We start from the raw sequence: 25,225 nt of genomic DNA, 5'->3' as shown, positions 1-25,225 counted from the left end.
AATCTCAGCTGTAGAAAACTAAATGTTAGTCTAAAAGAAATGTGAGATAATGTCTAGATGCATTTTATAGTGGAAAGTTTATAAATTGCATGGCTGGGCTGATGAGACTGGATTGCGCAGTCGGATGGAACAGAGTAAATAGGCATTTTAATGTCATAGATTTAGCAGGTGGTAACTTGTGGAATAGACACCAAGCATTCAGGATTAGGCCCACTCGTTGTATAACACACACAACACATACACTTACACACACAATCCACCACAACCCACCACACACTGGCCCAGGGCTGGGGTACAATGTCAAATAAATCGTGTGTCTGCATTAAAGGCAGTGGGATCACAGAGGAGGAAGGTAGCAGCTCTCTCAGACCACTCCTCCAGGGGGTCAGAGGTGAGGGGTCAGAGGTCAGCACCTGTTTGTTTGGGGTGAGCCCGGGGCCAACCCCCGGAGGTTCCCCTTACCGAGCGGCCGCAGGGGAGGGGGCCGTCCTCGGGATGCCTTCAGGATGGAGGTGGGCTTTATTCTGGGGGCCCCCCACACACACACCATACACACCGTGTGCACAACGTCGCACAGCGCAAAGCAGCATGGAAAAAGGAAATAAAATGAAAGGAAAATATATATAAAAAAATACAAATAAAAACGTTGTCAAACATGTTGAAATCAGTCTAGACAGTGTGAGAGACATCTCAGAAAAAGAAATCTGAAATGTGCAGGTCAAACTACCAGATCCCATATTAGGGACGATCACACATTGGTCCTGAACTGTCCATTGCAAACGCAAGCTCAACTTGCCTCCATGTGAAAACATATAAATGAATCCTAACCAATACTATCATGCTAATGTTAGCATCACCATGCTAACCAGGGGTTGGAACTGGTTCAGGGAAGAGAACCGAAAACCAGAAAAGAACAACAAAAGTGATCTATACTGTTCCGGAATAGAACCGTTATTTTAAAAGCATGGGAACCGGTTAATAACGTTATTTTACGTTCCGTGATTTTTTTTCCAGTCCCTCAAAAGACGCAACAAAGGACCTATGCAAAGCCTTCATTGTCACTCAGAAACTTATTCCAGTGTCTGCCTGCCTGCCAGCTGAAAATCTTTGCCTGTACGAGTTTAGGCTACCTGCCCCTCCCTCCGAAGCATGCATAGTCTACTGTAGCTACTGGCGTTAAAGGCGTGATTCAGAAATTAGGGAGAGAGATTTTTAATTACAGAACAATAGATTCACTTTTTCAATGGTAGTTAAGGATACTATAGTTATCACGTTTCACATTGGATATATTAACTAAAAGACATGTTTTTATTTGAATAACTGGTGCCGCTCTGCACACACAAGCTTGTTATCTAGCTAGCTTGTTAGCTAGCTCTGGTCTAGCTTTTGAAAACTCTAGACGCCATTAAGTGTAATGTAATGGAACTGAGAGTCATGATCAAGGGCTAGCTCTGGGCCAACATTAGTTAAGCCAACTCTTTGAAGTTCAAAGACATTTAAAGTTCCTTCATAGAAGCCGCTCCTCCGTAGGTATAAATCTGTGGGCCTAATTCAGATAATGCATGTCATAAAAAGAAGATGCCCAGCGCTTCATGCCCAGCATTATCCTGACCCGCAAAATTTCAGTCACATGTAACACCCTACGCTACATTTGTCTGTCCAATGCATGTACATATCTTGCCCGCTCCATAGCAAGCTGCTCTATCCATTGGTGAAGTAATTTAATTTTGAGCTAAATGTACAAAATATATAAATATTTCAGAGGTTTAAAAAGGAACAGAAAGGAACTAAATAAATTGTTACTTTTTTTTTGTTCGAACCGGTTCAGGACTTTATTTTGCTGGTCGGAACAGTGGAACGGAACGAAAAAAAAAAAAAAATGTTCTGAACTAAACGATTGGAGAATTTTTTTTGGTTCCAACCCCTGATGCTAAACACTGCAGCCCAGTACAGTACAGGTGTAGGTGACTTAAAAGTAACAGTTAATTCCCAAATCAAAGTCTAAATAGTGGTACTGTGGATGAACTAGTGAACAGAAAGGAGGTAGACCCCCCCCCCCTCTAGGTAAAAGTCACCCATGGGTACAGATCTAGGATCAATTTACCCACAAACAAATCCCAACCTCAATTATTATGGGGGAAAACTGATGTTAGATCATGTCTAAGGGGAACTTCATCCTACTCTGGGAACTCATGTGAGGGGACAGACTATGATGGCAGGATGAAACTCACAGTGAGATTCACATGCTCGACTCAAACTTTCACTTTAATCCTGTACTGATGTGAATGGGAGATTTTATGAAAGTTTGAGGATTGGGCCGGAGGTGATGATGTTGAAACAAAAAACTCTGGGTATATGTTATGGTTGGCCACCTTACCTGTCTCTGTCAGGGAGCTTCTTGCCCAGAGTGTGACAGGTGGATGAGTCCAGGGTCCGAGTTTGCCTGGGAAATTGGGGGATGAGTGGAAAACAGAAAGAATCGGATGGATGGATGAATAAATTAATGGAGTATGGTAGAGGGGTAAACAGCTGGGGTAAGTGAGAGAAGTCTGATTCTCTATTCGTAATGAATCTAATAGCCTTATGCTCTACAGAAGACAAGCCAGTTGAGATATAGATTTGATGTAGCTGTCTCTGTGTTGTCAATACACAAAAATTGAATATGGAACAATGATTACGAAGAAGCATCACACACTCATGCATTCATTGAACAAGTACTGTGTGTGTGTGTGTGTGTGTACCTCTTCTTTGCACTGAGGTGGTTTACTGTCTCTTGTCTAGGAACTAGATGCTCCATCATCCATCTGCTTCATACACACCACAAACATGAGGGTGATGAGATGGCATGATAAGAAACACAGACACACATACACAGAGACACACACACACCACTTATGACTTACATAGATATAAACTCAACTTTGAATCCTGAATTATGTGTATTTTGTTATGAATATGAAAGACAGACATTAGTGATAATGATAAAAGCTCAGTTGGCATGCAATAGACAGACAAAAGCTTCTGAAATCCCTCAGTTTCATAGACTACAACTACAAAGCAAAACAGCACAGCCATTCTTCACGAGAAGATAGAGGCTGCAAGGATTTTAGAACACAAAGTTTACACGGCAGAATGTTAGAACACAAACTGGATTGTAGAACACAAGTGGAAAACAGAAAGAGGAAAACAGAAAGAATCGGATGGATGGATGAATAAATTAATGGAGTATGGTAGAGGGGTAAACAGCTGGGGTAAGTGAGAGAAGTCTGATTCTCTATTCGTAATGAATCTAATAGCCTTATGCTCTACAGAAGACAAGCCAGTTAAGATATAGATTTGATGTAGCTGTCTCTGTGTTGTCAATACACAAAAATTGAATATGGAACAATGATTACGAAGAAGCATCACACACTCATGCATTCATTGAACAAGTACTGTGTGTGTGTGTGTGTGTGTGTACCTCTTCTTTGCACTGAGGTGGTTTACTGTCTCTTGTCTAGGAACTAGATGCTCCATCATCCATCTGCTTCATACACACCACAAACATGAGGGTGATGAGATGGCATGATAAGAAACACAGACACACATACACAGAGACACACACACACCACTTATGACTTACATAGATATAAACTCAACTTTGAATCCTGAATTATGTGTATTTTGTTATGAATATGAAAGACAGACATTAGTGATAATGATAAAAGCTCAGTTGGCATGCAATAGACAGACAAAAGCTTCTGAAATCCCTCAGTTTCATAGACTACAACTACAAAGCAAAACAGCACAGCCATTCTTCACGAGAAGATAGAGGCTGCAAGGATTTTAGAACACAAAGTTTACACGGCAGAATGCTAGAACACAAACTGGATTGTAGAACACAAACTACAGGCTACAACATTTTAGAACACCTACAGACTGTTAAATTCTAGAATCAATACAACAAGTCACAGTGATTCTAAATAGTCTGAAATATAGTACCATAGAGCAAAATTATTGATTGGGATATGTTTATGGTTAGAGGTTAGCTAGCTATTAGTGTGCATTGGGGTTTAGTACAGGTGTGGGGGTTAGAGTTGGGGCCAGCTGCTAACAGGGGGGATGGGGCCGGATGGGAAGGGGGTACCTGTCGTCTTCTGGGGAGGCGTGTTGGATTAGAATCCTGGGGCTGCCGGGGCGTCTGCGGGGCAGAGACTGGGAACAGCTGAGACCCACAGCGCCCCCGGTGTACACACAGAGAAACACATGCATTATGGATCACCTGCACTCTCATAGCTCATAGGGGCTTTATCAAGTTCATGGGTCTATCATAGCTCTGAGTCTCAGTTTAAGGCTGTTACCACAAAAAAGGGACCCTCCCTTTATTGCATCTTACAAAGTAGCTATGTACAAACACTCACTCCATGAGACTCTACAAAGAGAATGGATTCTTTCAGACACTGCACTATACCATTACTTTTGCACAAGCCATAAGAGCTTTTGCGCACACACACACACACACACACACACACACACACACACACACACACACACACACACACACACACACACACACACACACACACACACACTAAAATAGGTGGTAAAGTGTAGAAGGTGGGGTGCAGGGTACAGGTCAGTGGGCTGGTACCTTTGGGGCTCTGGTGAAGGAACACTGTGGTTCCTTTCTGGGTTCAGACAGTTGGTGCTAGCGCTCCAAGTCTTAACCCTGTCCAGAGAAGGCTGTAGATCACTAGCCCAATAACATGCCATCCAATGCAGGAGAGGAGAAAACAGGACAGGAGGAGATGCAGAAAAAAGAAGAGAAAAATGGAAAAGAAAGAAATGTTAGATACCCAAATCATAAAGGACATGCTAGTCTGAACCTGGTTTTGAGTGATTAGGTGATTGATTACAATCACGGCAATGCAATATGTTGTCAGATAGTGAGGTAGTCAGGTTGTCAGGGAGACCTGTTCCCCGGTTCTCAGAAGAGTCCTTGACCATGGTATGAGGAGGTCATGGAGGGCTAAAGGTCTGTGTGTGTGTGTCTGTGTGTGTGTGTGTGTGTGTCTGTGTGTGTCTTACCTAATGGTGATCTCGTCTGTAAACCTGAGAACTCGTTGTGTGAAAGAGCGGTGCGTTGCTGTGACAACACTGGAGCGCACCATTGAGCTAGTCTTTAGACATGCAGGCAGCGTGGAACTTCACTCAAGACAATTAAAAAAATCAAAATGAAAGCATGCAATAAAAAGGCAACAAAAATCTACTTAACATAAAACAAACAGAGGCCAAGAGCAGGTAATGATGTGTGTGGTAGCCTACAACTGTGGACAATACTCCCATGGGCAAGATAACAACAACTGTTTCTGAAGTGCAAATTGGACTACTTTCAATACCTGCTCCATGTGAATTGATGGAATTCATCCAAGGATATCAGTAAGACCAAGATCAGTAAGACCAGGATACAGTATCTGTACTGCAACATTGGTCTGGTGCATATGATGTAGCTATATGAAGTCAACTCAAGTGATATTACCTCCTGAACATAAAACTACAAATGTATAACATACCACAACAACACTAACTTACAAGATAATTGTGTGTGTACGGTGGGGAGAGGCGGGGGTACAAAGTTTGGAGGGGAGCAACTTTCCAACACAGCCTCTCTCTTCTTCCACGTACCTGTAAATGTCCTTGTGGATGCCGTTGACTAAGAGGGGCATCTTAGTGGAAAGTGTGTTACTGTGTCTAGAAGAGCTCCTGAGGTGAGTGGTGTGACGTGTGTGTGCATGCAGGAGACAGAGATAGTAAACGGGGAAGGAGGAAGATGGATTAAAATAATGGAAATAGAATTCCCAAACTACTGCTAAAGAAAGACAGGAGAGCAGCATGCCAGATGCGTGGAAGCATGTATGCCAGCCTTTGCCAGTCTCTTCCAGCCCATGTACCAGCCATGTACCAGCCAGGCTTTGCCACCTACCTCTGTGGGTGGGCTCACTTAGACAGTATTGCACTTTTGTCCAATATAATGGATCTAGCAATGCAGTGAACTAGCGTCAAAAAGTGCCCTCTAATGTTTGAGGGACATTATTACAACCATGAATGGATCACTATAGCTACATGACGCTAACTCTGAATAACTAGCTGCCCCTCAGGCATTGGCCAGGATCAGCAGAGGCTATGTGCGGTCAGTAGTGAACAGTCCCAGTGTTAATAATATAATAATTATATGCCATTTAGCAGTCGCTTTTATCCAAAACAACTTACAGTCATGTGCGCATTCATTTTTACGTATGGGTGGTCCCGGGGATCGAACCCACTACCCTGGCATTACAAGCGCCATGCTCTACCAATTGAGCTACAGAGGATGTGTGTTGTGTCACTGTCACATGGGATAGGATGGACACACTGCATGTCCATTACTCTCTCACATACATTATGACAGAATAAGATGCATATAGCAGATCAAGAGTGAAGTCATCGAAGAACTCTACACATCTATATGCGGCTCCAAAATCAACGTATAGAAAAGGCTAAAAGAAAAAGAGAACCAACCTCAACCATGATGTGCTTCAGATAAAGGTTTATAAGGATGGTGAGAATGAGGATTATGATCATACCTAATAATAATAAATGTCCTGACTCCTGTTTACCTTTTAGTGTGTAGGCACTCTGCACTTTTGCCCCGATTTGATTGGTGGATCAAGATGACCTCACTGTGGTTACCATGGGGATGGATGACACATGAGGAAATAAACAATGGAAGCCGGAGGACAGGGAAAGAACATAGATACAAAGCTGAGCCAGCGGAGAACAATGGGACAGGTAGAAGTTGCCCCTAACCACAGATCTAGGATCAGATGACTCTATCCCATTTCCTAACCCTAACCATTACAGGGGATGAACAAATCTGACCATGTATCAGTGGTTATTGGCAACTTCTACCTACTCCGACAGGTACAAACATGACAGCAAGAGATGCTACGACGCCTTATAACTCTTAATAAACTTTTGTCTCATGGCTATAACTTCATTGTTCTGAGAGTCTGAATCAACAAACAACTGAGACCAAACCAACAAGTGAGCAGCCATATCCAAACATAATCCCGACTATTCATTGTGCTGAATCACAGAAAGGAAGAGAGCAGAAGAAAAAGGAAGAAATACAACTAAAGGTACTTTTCGAACTGGAAAACACGACAGGGACAAATAATCCAGGGCCACCCGATTGCACGCACGCACGCACGCACACACGCACACACGCACACACACACACACACACACACACACACACACACACACACACACACACACACACACACACACACACACACACACACACACACATACACACACACACACACACACACACACACCCACACACACCCACACACACCTGTCATCTACATAGTCCTGCTCCTGGTAGTGTCCTCTGGCAGAGTCGTAGTAGCGGGTGGGAGAACTAGACCTCCTACTATGGTGGACCTCATCATCCAAACTCCTGACACAGAGGAGGCGTGAGAAAGATGAGAGAGAGTGTGAAAGAGAGAAGGGGTGGGGGGTGGGGAGAAAGAGAGAACAAGGCTTTTAGCTGTGGTAACACTGTATGTGCTGGCTGTGTTGGCAGTGACAGTAAGAGCATTATTGGCAGCACTACTTGTTCTGGGTCACAAAGGCCGAAACACAAACATGTCCCTGAAGTTCTCTCCTCCCCCTCTCTCTTCATCAACACCCCTTCTCCCCCTCTCCTTTCCTCTCCCTCACCTCTGGGTGGGGACGTTGGTGGGTCGTGATCGGCCCCTGCCCTGTTCCTCTCTGTGAGGGGAGACAGATCGAGAGCGATGCTGGGGTGTCCTCTGCTGCTCCGGCACCTCCAGAGTGGTGGCGTGGGGATCCCTCTGCTGCCTCTCTCTCTCCCGTGAGCCTCTTTCGGCCGCTACACAGACACCCGCAGGGAAAGAGAAGCAGTGTTCATAAAAGCAAACATACATACGACATACTATATTGCCCCAAGCTGGCACATTTGTATCCTTCAGCTCTAGTATGACAATACTAATACAAACTACTCATGCCAGTTGAACCCAAGGATACCGACTGTTCCTGCTTTACCAAACAACCTCCTGCTGTGAGCTTTGAATGTTCAGTTTATATAAAAACATAATGAACTGCCTGATGTAGAAACAGTGAAAAATCACACTGCAATCACACTGCAATTAACTATTTTCTGAAGGTCAATGTGAGTTTTTTGTCATTTCTAGAGGAATAATTCATTAAAGCTGACAGTGGGTGCCTTTAATCTACAATTTCTTTTTTTACCAAGAAAAATAATGAGAGGTTAGTGGCTGTATCAACTTCTTTCTCTCTTCCTCTCTCACTCTCTCTTTTTCCTCTCTCTCTCTTTCAAACACACACATACGCCCCCACACGCATGCACACTCGCACGCATGCACACCCACCCACACACACACACACACACACACACACACACACACACACACACACACACACACACACACACACACACACACACACACACACACACACACACACACACACAAATAGAGCAGTGAAGGTTTATGAGGTCCAGTGTTCTGACCACAACAGAACCACATTTTAGTTGTAGAATGCCGATGGAATGTCTCTCTTAGTAAGACAGCATTCCCATGCCCCCACGCACCTTTAGACACAACTCGAAGATGGTGCTGCAGTGGATAGCTGCCGTCTTACGAGCTGCTGACCAATTCTGCTATTTTGTGTGTTTAAAAAAAAAACTTTGATCTTAACGTTTTGGTACAAAATATTGCTGACATAATTTCCTATGACCGAAAACAGATTCTGGACATCAGAACAGTGATCACTAACCTCGATTGGGATGAAGATTTCTACTTCAACGAGTCGGCAGCTGTGGATTTACTGCTCATTCCGGACCAGGCCCTAATCCCCGGGATCCCTAATTAAATTGCCTCTACCCTCGGTTCCATTGGCAAACACACAATCACTAGAGAACAAACTGGACAAGCTCCGTTCGAGACTGTACTATCCTATGTTTCTTGAAGTCGTGGCTGAACAAGGACATAATAAACATCTAGCTGTTTTTTTATGCATCATAAAGACAACAAAAGCTGGTGTGTGATCTCTAATGTTAAGGAAGTCTCAAAGTTTTGCTCGCCTGACTTAGAATACCTAGATAAGCTGCAGACCATACTACAGTATTTACCAAGATAATTTTCATCTATATTTTTCGTAGCTGTCTATTTACCATCACAAACCGTTGCTGGCACTAAGACCACACTCAACAACCTGTATAGGGCCATAAGCAAACAAGAAAATGCACATCCAGAGGTGGCGCTCCTAGTGGCCGGTGATTTTAATTAATGCAGGGCAACTGAAATCCGTCTTACCTAATTTTTACTAGCATTTCACCTGTGCAACTAGAGGCGAATCTCTAGATCACCTTTACGCCATGCACAGAAACACATACAAAGCTCTCCCTCGCCCTCCATTTGGCAAATCTGACCATAACTCTATCCTCCTGATTCCTGTTTATAAGCAAAAATTCAAACAGGAAGTACTATTGACACGCTCAATAAGGAAGTTGTCCGATGAAGCGGATGCTAAGCTACAGGGCTGTTTTTTTTGCTAGCACAGACTGAATATGTTCCGGGATTCATCCAAAAACATTGAGGAGTTTACCACATTGAGGAGTGAATCAATGACGTCGTCCCCAAAGTGACCGTACATATATATCCCAACCAGAAGCCATGGATTACAGGCAACATCCGCACTGAGCTAAAGGCTAGAGCTGTGCTTTCAAGGGACACTAATCCGGACGCTTATAAGAAATCCCGCTACGACCTCTGATGAGCCATCAAACAGTCAAAACGTCAATACAGGACTAAGATCGAATCCTACTATGCCGGCTCTGACGCTCGTCGGATGTGGCAGGGCTTGCAAACTCACAGATAATAAAGGGAATCCAAGCCGCGAGATGCCCAGTGATGTGAGCATACCAGAATAGCTACATTTATTCTATGCTCGTTTCAAAGCAAGCAACACTGAACGATGCATGAGAGCACCAGCTGTTCTGGACGACTTTGTGATCTCACTCTCCGTAGCCGATATGAGTAAGCCCTTTAAACAGGTTAACATTCAAAAGGCCACGGGGCCAGACAGATTACCAGGATTTGTACTCAAAGCATGCGCTGACCAGCTGGCAAGTGTCTTCACTGACATTTTCAACCTCTCCCTGACCAAGTCCGTAATACCTACATGTTTCAAGCAGACCACCATAGTCCCTGTGCCCAAGAATGCCAAGGTAACCTGTCTAAATGACTATCGTCCTGTAGCACTCATATCTTTAGCCATGAAGTGCTTTGAAAGGCTGGTCATGGCTCACATCAACATCTTCATCAAATACACCCTTGACCCAACAGATCCACAGATGATGTAATCTCTATTGCACTCCACACTGCCCTATCCCACCAGGACAAGAGGAACACCTACGTGAGAACGCTGTTCATTGACAATAGCTCAGTGTTCAACACCATAGTGCCCTCCAAGCTCTTCACTAAGCTCAGGACCCTGGGACTGAACACCTCCTTCTGCAACTGGATCCTGGACTTCCTGACAGGCCGCCCCCAGGTTGTGAGGGTAGGCAGCAAAACATACGACATGTTGACCCTCAACACGGGGGCCCCTCAGGGGTGTGTGCTTAGTCCCCTCCTGTACTCCCTGTTCACCCGTGACTCCAACACCATCATTAAGTTTGCTGACGACACAACGGTGGTTGGCCTGATCACTATGAGACAGCCTATAGGGAGGAGGTCAGTGACCTGGCAGTGTGGTACCAGGACAACAACCTCTCCCTCAACATCAGCAAGACAAAGGAGCTGATCATGGACTACAGGAAACAGAGGGCGAGCACGGCCCCATCCACATTGACGGGGCTGTAGTGGAGCAGGGTCGAGAGCTTCAAGTTCCTCAGTGTCCACATCACTAAGGAATTACCATGGACCGTCCACACACACCAACACAGTCACGAAGAAGGTACGACAATGCCTCTTCCCCCTCAGGAGGCTGAAAAGATTCGGCATGGGCCCTCAGATCCTCAAAAAGTTATACAGCTGCACCATTGAGAGCATCTTGACTGCCTGCATCACCGCTTGGTTTGGTAACTGCTTGGCATCCGACCGCAAGGCGCTACAGAGGGTAGTGCGTACGGCCCAGGACATCACTGGGGCCAAGCTCCCTGCCATACAGGACCTTTATACCAGGCGGTGCCAGAGGAAGGCCCCAAAAATTGTCAGACTCCAGCCACCCAAGTCATAGACTGTTCTCTCGGTTACCGCATGGCAAGCGGTACCAACGCACCAAGTCTGAAACCAACAGCACCCTGAACAGCTTCGACCCCCAAGCCATAAGACGGCAAAATAGTTAGTTAAATAATTAACCAATAGCTACCCGGACAATCTGTATTGAGCTTTTTTGCACTAACTCTTTTGACTCATCACATACTATGTTGCTACTGTATTATCTATCCTGTTGCCTAGTCATTTTATCCCTACCTATATGTTTCATATCTACCTCAATTACCTCGTACCCCTGCATATCGACTCGGTACTGGTACCCTGTGTATATAGCCAAGTTACCATTACTCATTGTGAATTTATTCCTTGTGTTATTCTTTTTTATTATTACTGTTTTATTTCTCTCTGCATTGTTGGGAAAGGCCCGTAAGTAAGCATTTCACTGTTACTCTACACCTATTGTTTACGAAGCATGTGACAAATATATTTGATTTGATGATTTGATTTGATCATACTTAGGCTCTATAACGAGCTGAGAACCTGCACAATGGTGGATGTCACATAAATACACACAGGCACATACAGAAGGAATGCGGTAAACAGACCACATTGATATAGACATGCATGCCGACAGACATACAGACACACACATACACACACAAGCACAAACCACATTTATATACAGTTCCAGTCAAAAGTTTGGACACACCTATGGAATCATGTAGTAACCAAAAAAGTGTTAAACAAATCAAAATATATTTTAGATTTTAGATTATTCAAGGTAGCCACCCTTTGCCTTGATGACCGCTTCGCACACTCTTGGCATTCTCTCAACCAGCTTCATGAGGAATGCTTTTCCAACAGTCTTGAAGGAGTTCCCACATATGCTGAGCACTTGTTGGCTGCTTTTCCTTCACTCTGCGGTCCAACTCATCCCAAACCATCTCAATTGGGTTGAGGTCGGGTGATTGTGGAGGCCAGGTCATCTGATGCAGCACTCCAACACTCTCCTTTTTGGTCAAATAGCCCTTACACAGCCTGGAGGTGTGTTTTGGGTCATTGTCCTGTTGAAAAACAATTGATGGAATGGCATATCGCTGCAGAATGCTGTGGTAGCCATGCTGGATAAGTGGGCCTTGAATTCTAAATAAATCATGGACAGTGTCACCAGCAAAGCACCCCCACACCATCACACCTCCTCCTCAATGCTTCACAGTGGGAACCACACATGCGGAGATTATCTGTTCACCTACTCTGTGCCTCACATAAATCTCAAATTTGGACTCATCAGACCAAAGGACAGATTTCCACCGCTCTAATGTCCATTGCTCGTGTTTCTTGGCCCAAGCAAGTCTCTTCTTCTTATTGGTGTCCTTTTGTAGTGGTTTCTTTGCAGCAATTCGACCATGAAGGCCTGATTCACGCAGTCTCCTCTGAACAGTTGATGTTGAGATGTGTCTGTTACTTGAAGTCTGTGAAGCATTTATTTGGGCTGCAATCTGAGGTGCAGTTAACTCTGCAGCAGAGGTAACTCTGGGTCTTCCTTTCCTGTGGCGGTCCTCATGAGAGCCAGTTTCATCATAGCGCTTGATGGTTTTTACGACTGCACTTGAAGAAACTTTCAAAGTTCTTGACATTTTCCGGATTGACTGACCTTCATGTCTTAAAGTAATGATGGACTGTCGTTTCTCTTTGCTTATTTGAGCTGTTCTTGCCATAATATGGACTTGGTCTTTTACCAAATAGGGCTATCTTCTGTATACCACACCTACCTTGTCACAACACAACTGATTGGAAATTCCACAAATTCACTTTTAACAAGGCACACCTGTTAATTGAAATGCATTCCAGGTGACTACCTCATGTTGCTGGTTGAGAGAATACCAAGAGTGTGCAAAGCTGTCATCAAGGCAAAGGGTGGCTACCCTTTGTTAACACTTTTTTGGTCACTACATGATTCCATATGTGTTATTTCATAGTTTTCATGTCTTCACTATTATTCTACAATGTAGAAAATAATAAAAATAAAGAAAAACCCTTGAATGAGTAGGTGTGTCCAAACCTTTGACTGGTACTGTATGTAGGATCTTAATTTGACATATTTTTTCACAGCAAAATAATCCTGCAGAAACAGGATTTGAACATTTTGTCCATAATGTACCTTGATCGGTAGTTAGGCTATTAGCTGGCCAGAAATACTGTTAATATAACCGTGTGTTAGTTTGGTTTTCAGTTAATTTATGTAAATCACAAAGCTCATCTGCATTTCCTGCAGTGCAAGAAAATTCTCAGCAACAAAAGTGTGATGAAATTCAGATCCTACATCTGTACAATACAAACAAATATATTGTGAACACACATCGCACATATACCCGTCTGAGACTTACGCTGAAGCTTCTTGCTGGGTGTGTTGGGGTGGGTGTGTCTGCGGGGCATGTAGGGGGATGGCCGGGGCAGAGGGATGGATGACACGTCGTGGGTCTGCAGATTGTACCAATGAGGCTTATCATCCAACGGGGCTGTCTCGAGCTCTATCAGGATCTAAACATAACCAATATTAGCAAGCACAATCAGTCAAACACGAGGCCAAAGAAAGCAATTAATCAACTTCTGTGTGTACCTCGCCCATGAACATGCTATCCTCATCAGGTAGGCGAGGCTGGTCCCACACAGTCAGCTCTAGCATGTGTTGGCGGAAGTCTCTGCGGTGGACGTGGGAGTACACAAATGTCTGGTTCCACATGGGCTCTCCGCTCTTCTTCACTGTCTTAGTCCTCCGCTTGCTCTTATCACTGCGCATGCACACACATACACACACAAACACACATATATACACACACACACACACACACACACACACACACACACACACACAAACACACAGAGAGAAGTTATATTTGTTTGTTTCTTCCTGTTTACAGATCATTCTTTGTGGTAGTCTGTCAGTGATATACTATGTTAACGTACCTGCGGTCCGGCAGGAAGTACATTTTGACGTAGGGGTTTCTGGGTCGCCCATCCGGCCGTGTAGGCAGCTCTGTGGCCTGGACCACGTTCACTATTAGCTGGTGTCCCACCTTATCATACCACAGCTTCACCTGCACATGGACACACATCGACACAACCAAACATGATCACTGGGAGCCAACATCCCATCTTAAATGGTATGATGTAGGCTACAGACTACATACAAATACAAGACAACCCCAAATGTCTGCACTCATGATACATGACATGACAATCATTTGGTATTGACTTACTGAAAGTTGTCCGGGCAGTACCTGAAAACACACACAAACACACACACAATGGAAATGATCACTATGAGCCAGATTACTATCACATACACACCATATCCAAATGCATTATTATCCCATGTTTGAGTGCGTACACACACACACGTCTGTTGGTGTGTACTCACTGTGAGCTGTCCAGGCATTAGCTGTGGGTTGTCTCTTAGTGTACTGGGACTGGTGGGGGACATGACTGATATAGATGGCTGCTCCATCTTCTGGGACTCGAATGAACTGGAACCTGCTGTGAGGGCAGAAATAAGACAAGACACATCTCACCCAGTTAAACCCCTAACAACTAGGGTCAAAAAGAAAGAGAGAGATAGTAGACTGAGAAACAGAGAGGAAAAGCAAAGAGAGAGAGAGAGAGAGAGACAGACAGACAGACAGACAGACAGACAGACAGACAGACAGACAGACAGACAGACAGACAGACAGACAGAGAGAGAGAGAGAGAGAGAGAGAGAGAGAGAGAGAGAGAGAGAGAGAGAGAGAGAGCAGAGGAAATACCTACTAGATTCTAGTGGAGGGTGGGACGTGTCTGGAATTCTTGGGATATCACTGGAATCAATCAGAGACATATCAGTCAAAGTCACACTAACATCTGATAGGACAGGATAACACAAGTACACAAAGAACATTGTTTAGCGTCGTCTTGTCTATTGCAACATATTGGTAGATAAAAACAGGAGGGAAGAGTAGGATCAATATAGAAAGAGTACGATCAATATAGAAAGAGTACGATCAATATAGAAAGAGTACGATCAACATATAATTTTTTTTACAACCAATAATCCCTTATTGCGGTCTACTCATTTAGGCATTCGTCAGCTCTTTGGTCACAGGGTGGGGGAGGACGGGAGTGCTTGTGTAATTTCGGGTGGAAGGAGAGGGGGTCCTAATACTGTAGCTGTACTTACTGATAGGCTTTATACACCCTTCGCAAGTGTTTGGAAATAAATATGTTTTTACGAAGGAGCAAGACAAGTCAGGTCAGAAAAAGACAACTGTTCAAAATGAAAACCAAATGTATGTACAGTATGTGGTTGGAGTGAGTGAACAGTGACACCCAATTCAAACGAGGCTAATTCTGTTTCACCCCCGTCTCCTCAGAGTAAACTCGTTCACTCGCCCTCAAGAAATTAAAAGCATCGCATTGATGTTTGAATGTTCTAATGGAGTTTCCACCCACTGGGCAAAAACTGGTTGAATCAACGTTGTTTCCACATCACTTCAACCCAAATAAATGTGACGTTGAATCAACCAGTTTTTGAATCAACGTGGAAAACTGATTGGATTTGCAAAAAGTCGTAAGGGAATTTAGTATTTTTTTCACCCAACTTTGAACCTAAATCCAATGATTTTTTTAAATGTTGAATTCACGTTAGTTGACAACTCAACCAAATGTAAATCAAAACTAGACATTGAACTGACGTCTGCGCCCAGTGGGCACCCTATTCCTTACACCAGACCATTCCTTGTAAATCTATGAGGGAAAGTGCATGCATGTACAATTTGGAGAGAAAGGTGGGAAATGAAATTGGGCTATGGGCTAACCTAACCATTATCTCACCAGATAGATAGACACAGAAGACACTTGAATCCAAGTTTCACAAAGTCACTACCCTAATCATAGTGTATCTATCAGGGTTCGCTGTCTTTTAATCAAAGGTAAGAGTCTCTTATTCCTGACTTACACAATGGGCCGGGACACCACTAGTTCCACTTGGGGTTCTGCTTGGGAATTGAGAATGATATTGTAAACTTCTTTCTGGGTTGCTCCTGGCAACATCTTGCTGTTCCACTGCAGAACCTCATCCCCTGAAAATACACAATGTCATTCTTCAAAACCGACACACACATACAAACATATTTACACACACATACTGTATGTACACACACATACATACACACACACACACACACACACACACACACACACACACACACACACACACACACACACACACACACACTTTGCATACCTGCTCGTAGGTGTCCCACGATGTCGGCCAGACTGCCCTTCTTGACTACAGTGATGAAGGCTCCCAGTCTGCCCGCCTCTGTGACCCTTCCCCCAACCACCTGAGGACATTCATGTGTACATACACACAAACACACACACACAGAGTCAAGTAAAACAATGGCCAAACTTAAGACACACACACACACGTACACACATGCATGCATACACACAGATACTCACACACACACAAAACAGTCTAGCCAAAGTGTGATTGTGTCTGGTGTGAGCTCTAACCTTCAGCCCCAGCAGTGCCCCGGCCTCTTTGGGCATAACGCTCCTCTTACTCAGGGTGATTCGGCCGATTAGATGGTCACCCTCTTTGGATGGCTGCCATGTCACCGGATGCTGTGAACAATACACTGATTCAATCTAACAGCCTGGGAGCAATCACATTATACCTAACCTACTCTTTCTCTTTCTGTCTCTCTGTCTGTCTGTCTCTGTTTCTGTCTGTCTGTCTCTGTTTCTGTCTGTCTGTCTCTGTTTCTGTCTCTCTCTCTGTCTCTCTCTCTCTCTCTCTCTGTTTCTGTCTCTCTCTCTCTCTCTCTCTCTCTCTCTCTCTCTCTCTCTCTCTCCTCTCTCTCTCTCTCTCTCTCTCTCTCTCTCTCTCTCTCTCTCTCTCTCTCTCTCTCTCTCTCTCTCTCTCTCTCTCTCTCTCTCTCTCTCTCTCTCTCTCTCTCTCTCTCTCTCTCTCTCTCTCTCTCTCTCTCTCTCTCTCTCTCTCTCTCTCTCTCTCTCTCTCTCTCTCTCTCTCTCTCTCGACAAGCACACACTATATAGAAATTCACACACACTTACAAACATAGACAGACACAAATACTCACTCACTCAATCACTCACTCAGTCACTCACTCACTCACTCACTCACTCACTCACTCACTCACTCACTCACTCACTCAAATAGATACAAAAAGAGAATCAGTCACTTACATGCCACACAGTGGGGTCCAGTGGGTAGCACTCCCAGTCCCCTACACGAGAAAAGAGATCAACTCAACCAGTAGAAGTAGATGGAAGGAGACATACACACATACACACAGAAAGACAGAGCCAGTAGTGGCAGCATGGATAGAGAAGGTGTATACACAGCACATACCAGCTCAGCTGCCACTATACACAACTGAGCCAGATCTGGACATTCGTTAGAACTGCTCTGTTTACAGCAGGGCAGAGTTGATTGAATATTTAGTTTTTGAGACGTGACACTTCACCAGAATCACCCAGGGCTTGACACCATATTCCTCTTAGAGATTGGGAAGGAAAGAAAGTCTCCATGTGATGCATGTTTGTTGAGCTCTTCATGGTTATTGAGCAAACTTTCACTAGGAAGTCTAGTTAAAGGAAAGCAATTAACAACCTTACTGCTATTGTCCTTACGCACAGTTGAAGTCGGAAGTTTACATACACCATAGCTAAATACATTTAAACTCAGTTTTTCAAAATTACTGACATTTAATCCTAGTAAATATTCCCTGTCTAAGGTCAGTTAGGATCACCACTTTATTTTAAGAATGTGAAATGTCAGAATAATAGTAGAGAGAATTATTTATTTCAGCTTTTATTTCTTTCATCACATTCCCAGTGGGTCAGAAGTTTACATACACTCAATTAGTATTTGGCAGCATTGCCTTTAAATGTTTAACTTGGGTCAAACGTTTCGGGTAGCCTTACACAAGCTTCCCACAATAAGTTGGGTGGATTTTGGCCCATTCCTCCTGACAGAGTTGGTGTAACTGAGTCAGGTTTGTAGGCTTCCTTGCTCGCACACGCTTTTTCAGTTCTGCCAACAAATTTTCTATAGGATTGAGGTCAGGGCTTTGTGATGGCCACTCCAATACCTTGACTTTGTTGTCCTTAAGCCATTTTGCCACAACTCTGTAAGTATGCTTGGGGTCATTGTCCATTTGGAAGACCCATTTGCGACCATGCTTTAACTTCCTTCCTGACTGATGTCCACTTCCTCATGATGCCATCTATTTTGTGAAGTGCACCAGTCCCTCCTGCAGCAAAGCACTCCCACAGCATGATGCTGCCACCCCCGTGCTTCACGGTTGGGATGGTGTTCTTCGGCTTGCAAGCAACCCCCTATTTCCTACAAACATAACGATGGTCATTGTGGCCAAACAGTTCTATTTTTGTTTCATCAGACCAGAGGACATTTCTCCAAAAAGTACGATCTTTGTCCCCATGTGCAGTTGCAAACTGTAGTCTGGATTTTTTAATGGCGGTTGTGGAGCAGTGGCTTCCTCCTTGCTGAGCGGCCTTTCAGGTTATGTCGATATAGGACTTGTTTTACTGTGGATATAGATACTTTTGTACCTGTTTCCTCCAGAATCTTCACAGGGTCATTTGCTGTTGTTCTGGGATTGATTTGCACTTTTCGCACCAAAGTACGTTCATCTCTAGGAGACAGAACGCGTCTCCTTCCTGAGCGGTATGATGGCTGCGTGATCCCATGGTGTTTATACTTGCATACTATTGTTTGTACAGATGAACGTGGTACCTTCAGGCATTTGGAAATTGCTCCCAAGGATGAACCAGACTTGTGGAGGTCTACCATTTTTTTCTGAGGTCTTGGCTGATTTCTTTTGATTTTCCCATGATGTCAAGCAAAGAGGCACTGAGTTTGAAGGTAGGCCTTGAAATACATCCACAGGTACACCTCCAATTGACTCAAATGATGTCAATTAGCCTATCAGAAGTTTCTAAAGCCATGACATCATTTTCTGGAATTTTACCAGCTGTTTAAAGGGACAGTCAACTTAGTGTATGTAAACTTCTGACCCACTGGAATTGTGATACAGTGAATTATAAGTGAAATAATCTGTCTGTAAACAATTGTTGGAAAAATTACTTGTGTCATGCACAAAGTAGATGTCCTAACCGACTTGCCCAAACAATAGTTTGTTAACAAGAAATGTGTGGAGTGTTTGAAAAACGAGTTTTAATGACTCCAACCTAAGTGTATGTAATCTTCCGACTTCAACTGTACATCGTACAACTGCACACGCACTCAGAGAAATATTTAAATGCCTGAACACTCCTCCTGTGCTCAACCCATCTTGGACCGAGCTAAAAAAGGAAAAATGGCTCGCTACTGCACTGGTATGATTCAAACTAGTTTTGACAAATCTCCTCTTCCTCTCTCATATGATCGATTAGTCATTAGAGAGCTTTGTCTGGTTTCAATCCAGGTTGGCATGTGGAACAAATGGCATTAAATCAAAGTGGACTGAAGCCTATTCTTAACAGTACTGGGTTTACAGTAGTACCTACTTTCTTCTGCTAGCAAATGTGATGTATCTAGGTGAGATGTATATAGCCTAAACATAACAGACTCTGACTATAGTTAGAACTGTACAACATGATTAGAGCTAACATAAATAGCTAGGACATGGTTAGGTACATGGGCATGGTTCACTTCAAACTAAAGTACATGGCTATGACAAGGTAAGACCTGAAGTAAAGAGCTAGGACATGGTTAGCATTTGCAGTAACATAGCTGAGACATGACGATGTTACAGAAGCATCCAGCCTAGTGTTTGTTCCCATGGCTCCAGGGCTGCAGCCTGTGTCCTAGCTCTGTCACGCAGGGTCACATTGGGTCAGAGCAGGGTCAACCTATCCTGCCCGCCTGGGACTCTATCCCCTCAGGCCAAGCCATGGCCAGAATATCATACACAAACAAGCGCACGCACACAAGTGCACACACATACAAACACACAATGCAGTCACACACAGACACACTCAACAACCAAAACACATCCACTGAATAATTTAACTAAATATGTTTTCTCACGACAAAACAAGCTGAGATAAAATAGAATAACAATATATTACATTATATACAGTACAAAGACGTACAAATACCACTATTCCTCATCTAATAATCTCATAAGAACATCCTATGATTATTTACCTGTAATAAAGTTGAACGCAACCTCAAGTTTGGATTGTTACAATGAAGAAAGCAGACAGAGACTGAGCAGCTCTCGCTAGTCGGTACTATTTACAATCACTTCCCATGTATGAGTGTGTTAAAAAGGCGGTGAGCACACACACACTTTCTCACACAATGAGTGAGCGTTGATTTAAAATTGTGCTCAGCATGCCTTCAAAACAAGGGAGCACACAATGTTACCACACTCTCTTACCTCTTTCACTGCAGTGTGGGATGCATACAGTATCGGTAAGCTCTTTCACAGTGTAGGATAAAGCTGGCCCTAGAAGCTGATCTGAAGTCAGTGTTGTGTCTCTCCTTGATTTTTTATGGTTAAGATTTGGGGAGGGTACGCTGAAACTAGATCTGTGTCTATGGGAAACTTCTACCCTGGAGCCTCTCTCACCTCTCTCACTAACACTCTCGATCTCGGCATCCTCACAACTGCTGTACTCTGGCGTGGTCCCTCCCTCTTCCTCTGAGCTGCTGACTGATGTCTGTCTCTTCCCGGCACCGCCACGTTTTGACTTGTAGGGCCGTGGCGGGGGTGGCCGCAGAGACTCTGACTGGTCCGAGCTGAGCGAATCATTTCGCAGCATGCTCTCAGCCTTTTCCCGTTTGGACCGGCGCAGGAGGGGGCTTGGTCCGGGGCCAGGGGCTGACCCAGGGGTTTCCCTGAGGTCTGGGGGCTGGAGATGTGGAGGGCCAAGGTCCTGTTGGCCCCCAATACCCCCCACCACTGTCCTCTGGCCCAGCATAGCCTCGGGCTGGCCCCCAACACCCTCAAACCCAATCTCAACCCCCCTGCCTCGCCCCTGGGGCTGTAGAGGGTGCCTGCCCCCCAGTGGCTCCCCTGGCTGGGGCTGTGCTAAATGTCGGGGGGCGTTGGTGTCTATGTGGTAGCCCTCTTCTGTCCATCGGGGGACCCCCGCACCCACAGGGTCATGTTCCAGAGAGCGGCCCTTACTCAGCCGCCGGCCCTCCCTCCGCTCTCGCTCCCGTTGGTCACGGTCCACAGACACCTGGGTGTGGAGTCTGGGATGACCCGGCCGATGCTCACCTCGACCTTTACTGTTCTGATCACCCGGCTTTCTCCTGGAAATAATGCGGTGTATGTCAGTTTAGAGTAATGTTTAAGTAGGTTTACAGGTTAACCATTTGTGTGTTTGTGGCCGGGGCTTACGGCGGCTCGCTGCGTGAGCGGAGGTCCATTCCTGGTGCCAGTCCTGGGACACTGGGGCAGTTGGGGTCGTGGGGCCCCAGGGGGACCTGGGAGCGGGAACGTAGCTTCTCGTCACCGGGGTTCAGGCCACACATGGCCGGGTCACTGATGCCTGAGCCTAGACCTGGCTTCCCTGGACCTGAGAACCACTCCCCTGGCTTAGTGAGGATCTCCTGCTGCTTACGGCAATTATTACACACCCACATCACCTGGAGGAACACAGATACATAGAGTTATTATATGGTTATTATACAGCTATCAACTGAAGGAAGATGTTACAACAGTTATTAAACACCCTGATCACCTGGAGGAACAGAGATATATAGAGTTATTATATGGTTATTATATACGGTTATTACACACCCACATCACCTGAAGGAAGAGGTTATAAGAGTTATTACACACCCACATCAACTGGAGGAAGAGATTATAACTGTTATTTCACACACACCACCTGAAGGAAGAGGTTATAACATTTAACATTTTAGTCATTTAGCAGACGCTCTTATCCAGAGCGACTTACAGTTAGTTAGTGAATGCATACATTTTCATACTGCCCCCCCGTGGGAAACGAACCCACAATCCTGGCATTGCAAGCGCCATGCTCTACCAACTGAGCTACAGGGGACTATAACACAGTTATTACACACACACACACACATACCACCTGGAGGAAGAGATTATAAAAGTTCTTACACACACGCCACCTGGATAAAGAGGTTATAACACAGTTATTACACCCACATCACCTGGAGGAAGAGGATTTATAACACAGTTATTACACACACACCCATCCCCTGGAGGAAATATATTCACACTGCATTTGTTTGTTAAAGTCAAGATAATCTACATAATCTACATACTTAAAGCACAAATTGTTTCATCTTTAGTTGGTTACCAACTTATTTGGTACATATTGTATTGCATATGACGTGAGAACAGTATTATTGTGTATTGTGAGTAGCTATTATTATCACAAGCAATTAAGATAAGCACTGAGCCAATTTGAACAGTGACAGACTAACTGTGAAGTTCAGCATCACAATAAAACAATGGCTTAGAACAGACAAGGGGGAATCATGCACCCTAAGGAGTATACTGCTGCCAATATAACAGTGTGGACAAGAGGGCTTTTATGATTAAAATAATAATATGGCATAAAGATATGACATCTATTCTAATAACCAGTTTGGCTTATATTCTTACAGCAAAACCACAGCTCTGACTTTGCTGATAACTACATTATTGAGGAAGAATGTACTTACTATAACTAAGATATGTGGTTGTCCCATCTACCTATCTTAAGATGAATGCACTAACTGTAAGTCCCTCAGGATAAGACCGTCTGCTAAATGACTAAAATGTCAAATGTAAAAACATAAACCTGAAGGTGCAAAGGAACACACACACATTGTTGCCTATTTCTGAGCTGAGTGTAGAGAAGAGGGGATGTAGAGAGAAAAGGCCGGAAGGAAAATAGGGAAAAGGGACAACAAGAGAAAGGAGAGCGAGGGGAGAGAGGGAGACCCTTTACTCTGGCCACCAGGTTTATCATTATTCCATAAGCGTCCCTGATGGCTCCTTAAAGATAACTAAAATAAAACACCTTGGCATGTTCCATATTTTCCCACTCCCTTCCCCTCTCTCTCACTCTCTCCCCCTCTCTACTCCTCCAGATTGGTTTTGATTAAAGCCGAGGAGAAAACAGCCACACACCAACGCAGCTATATTTATCATACCATCCGCCCAGTACCATCAGGGAAGAGGAAAGGCAGTATACACACACAGGAAAAAGCCAACAACTCCCCCAATGGAGCAGTGCTTTGCTGAAGATATTCACCAGCCCACCGATCCCTGCTGCCAGACCTAAGCAGACGATTCCTGCCAGCACCAAGCACTGATCTCCCGCCCTGCCTGCTACTGCTGCTCCATAGTGCCAGAACACATACACACACACATACATACACAAACACACACATACACACTCCCTGACGAGGCAGCTCTCCAACAGAACACACTCTCCATGAACGCACAGTCGCATATGCCTTCTGCCACCGCCATTGCTGCCGTCCTAGTTTATCACACAACAGCCAGCTTTACTAGTCAGCTATAGCGGCACTGATCGTTCTCAGTTGAATATCTGTGGGTGACACTTTTCATAAGTCACCTGTGTATAGTGCTTAGTACTGTATCATCTATAGTACATGATTAGAATGCTAAAAGCATTCATAACAGTTCATGACTACATAGAACGGCTTAAATGTGTTTGTGTTCTCCTCTCTCTCTCTCTCTCTCTCTCTCTCTCTCTCTCTCTCTCTCTCTCTCTTTCTCTCTCTCTCTCTCTCTCTCTCTCTCTCGCTCTCTCAATTCAATTCAATTCAAAGGGCTTTATAGACATGGTAAATAGATAGCAAGTGAAATAGATAATAAACTAAAGTGAAATAAACAATACAAAATGAACAGTAAACATTACACTCACAAAAGTTCCAAAGGAATAGAGACATTTCAAATGTCATATTAAGGCTATTTACAGTGTTGTAACGATGTGCAAATAGTTAAAATACAAAAGGGAAAATAAATAAACATAAATATAGGATCTATTTACAATGGTGTTTGTTCTTCACTGGTTGCCCTTTTCTTGTGGCAACAGATCACAAATCCTGCTGCTGTGATGGCACACTGTGGTATTTCACCCAATAGATATGGGAGTTTATCAAAATTGGATTTGTGTTTCTGTGTAATCTGAGGGAAATATGTGTCTCTAATATGGTCATACATTTGGCAGGAGGTTAGGAAATGCAGCTCAGTTTCCACCTCATTTTGTGGGCAGTGTGCACATAGCCTGTCTTCTCTTGAGAGCCAGGTCTGACTACGGTGGCCTCTTTCAATAGCAAAGCTATGCTCACTGAGTCTGAGCTCTCTTACTTTCCATCTCTCCCTTCTGTTTTCCATCTTCTTTCAGCATAAACAACCACTCCAACACCAAACAAAGTGTTCTCATTCCAAACCCCAGTCAGACACAGCATGTGACACATACAGTGCCTTGCAAAAGTATTCATCTCCCTTGGTGTTTTTCCTATTTTGATGCATTACAACCTGTAATTTAAATGGATTTTTATTTGGATTTCATGTAATGGACATACACAAAATAGTCCAAATTGGTGAAGTGAAATGAAAAACATAACTTGTTTCAAAACATTCTAAAGAATAAATAACGGAAAAGTGGTGTGTGCATATCTATTCACCCCCTTTGCTATGAAGCCCCTAAATAAGATCTGGTGCAACCAATTACCTTCAGAAGTCACAAAATTAGTTAAATAAAGTCCACCTGTGTGCAATCTAAGTGTCACATGATCTCAGTATACAGTCGTGGTCAAATGTTTTGAGAATGACACAAATACTAATTTTCACAAAGTCTGCTGCTTCAGTTTTGATGATGGCAATTAGCATATACTC

General features: G+C 44.0%; 1 protein-coding gene across 1 annotated transcript in view; it reads right to left on the bottom strand.

Annotated features, from left to right (window-relative positions):
- LOC311135014 (regulating synaptic membrane exocytosis protein 1-like) overlaps positions 1-25,225 on the bottom strand; it is a gene marked incomplete at both ends in the record, with an annotated part of 81,109 nt that overhangs the window by 4,757 nt on the left and 51,127 nt on the right. Inside the window, 20 exons of the mRNA XM_084168851.1 lie at positions 414-524; positions 2,378-2,443; positions 2,742-2,807; positions 4,127-4,204; positions 4,631-4,732; positions 6,636-6,698; positions 7,379-7,483; positions 7,747-7,918; positions 13,646-13,829; positions 13,909-14,080; positions 14,256-14,386; positions 14,549-14,569; positions 14,710-14,825; positions 15,096-15,142; positions 16,279-16,402; positions 16,567-16,666; positions 16,842-16,952; positions 17,538-17,599; positions 20,954-21,642; positions 21,731-21,978. Of these exons, the coding sequence (XP_084024977.1) occupies positions 414-524; positions 2,378-2,443; positions 2,742-2,807; positions 4,127-4,204; positions 4,631-4,732; positions 6,636-6,698; positions 7,379-7,483; positions 7,747-7,918; positions 13,646-13,829; positions 13,909-14,080; positions 14,256-14,386; positions 14,549-14,569; positions 14,710-14,825; positions 15,096-15,142; positions 16,279-16,402; positions 16,567-16,666; positions 16,842-16,952; positions 17,538-17,599; positions 20,954-21,642; positions 21,731-21,978 (2,768 nt within the window). The remainder of the gene's footprint in view (positions 1-413; positions 525-2,377; positions 2,444-2,741; positions 2,808-4,126; positions 4,205-4,630; positions 4,733-6,635; positions 6,699-7,378; positions 7,484-7,746; positions 7,919-13,645; positions 13,830-13,908; positions 14,081-14,255; positions 14,387-14,548; positions 14,570-14,709; positions 14,826-15,095; positions 15,143-16,278; positions 16,403-16,566; positions 16,667-16,841; positions 16,953-17,537; positions 17,600-20,953; positions 21,643-21,730; positions 21,979-25,225) is intronic.

The sequence above is a fragment of the Coregonus lavaretus genome (assembly GCF_964263955.1).
Source record: "Coregonus lavaretus genome assembly, chromosome: 1".
In the NCBI taxonomy this organism is placed as follows: domain Eukaryota; kingdom Metazoa; phylum Chordata; class Actinopteri; order Salmoniformes; family Salmonidae; genus Coregonus; species Coregonus lavaretus.
The sequence above is the reverse complement of the archived record's forward strand: the minus strand, read 5'-3'. Positions and strand labels throughout refer to the sequence as shown.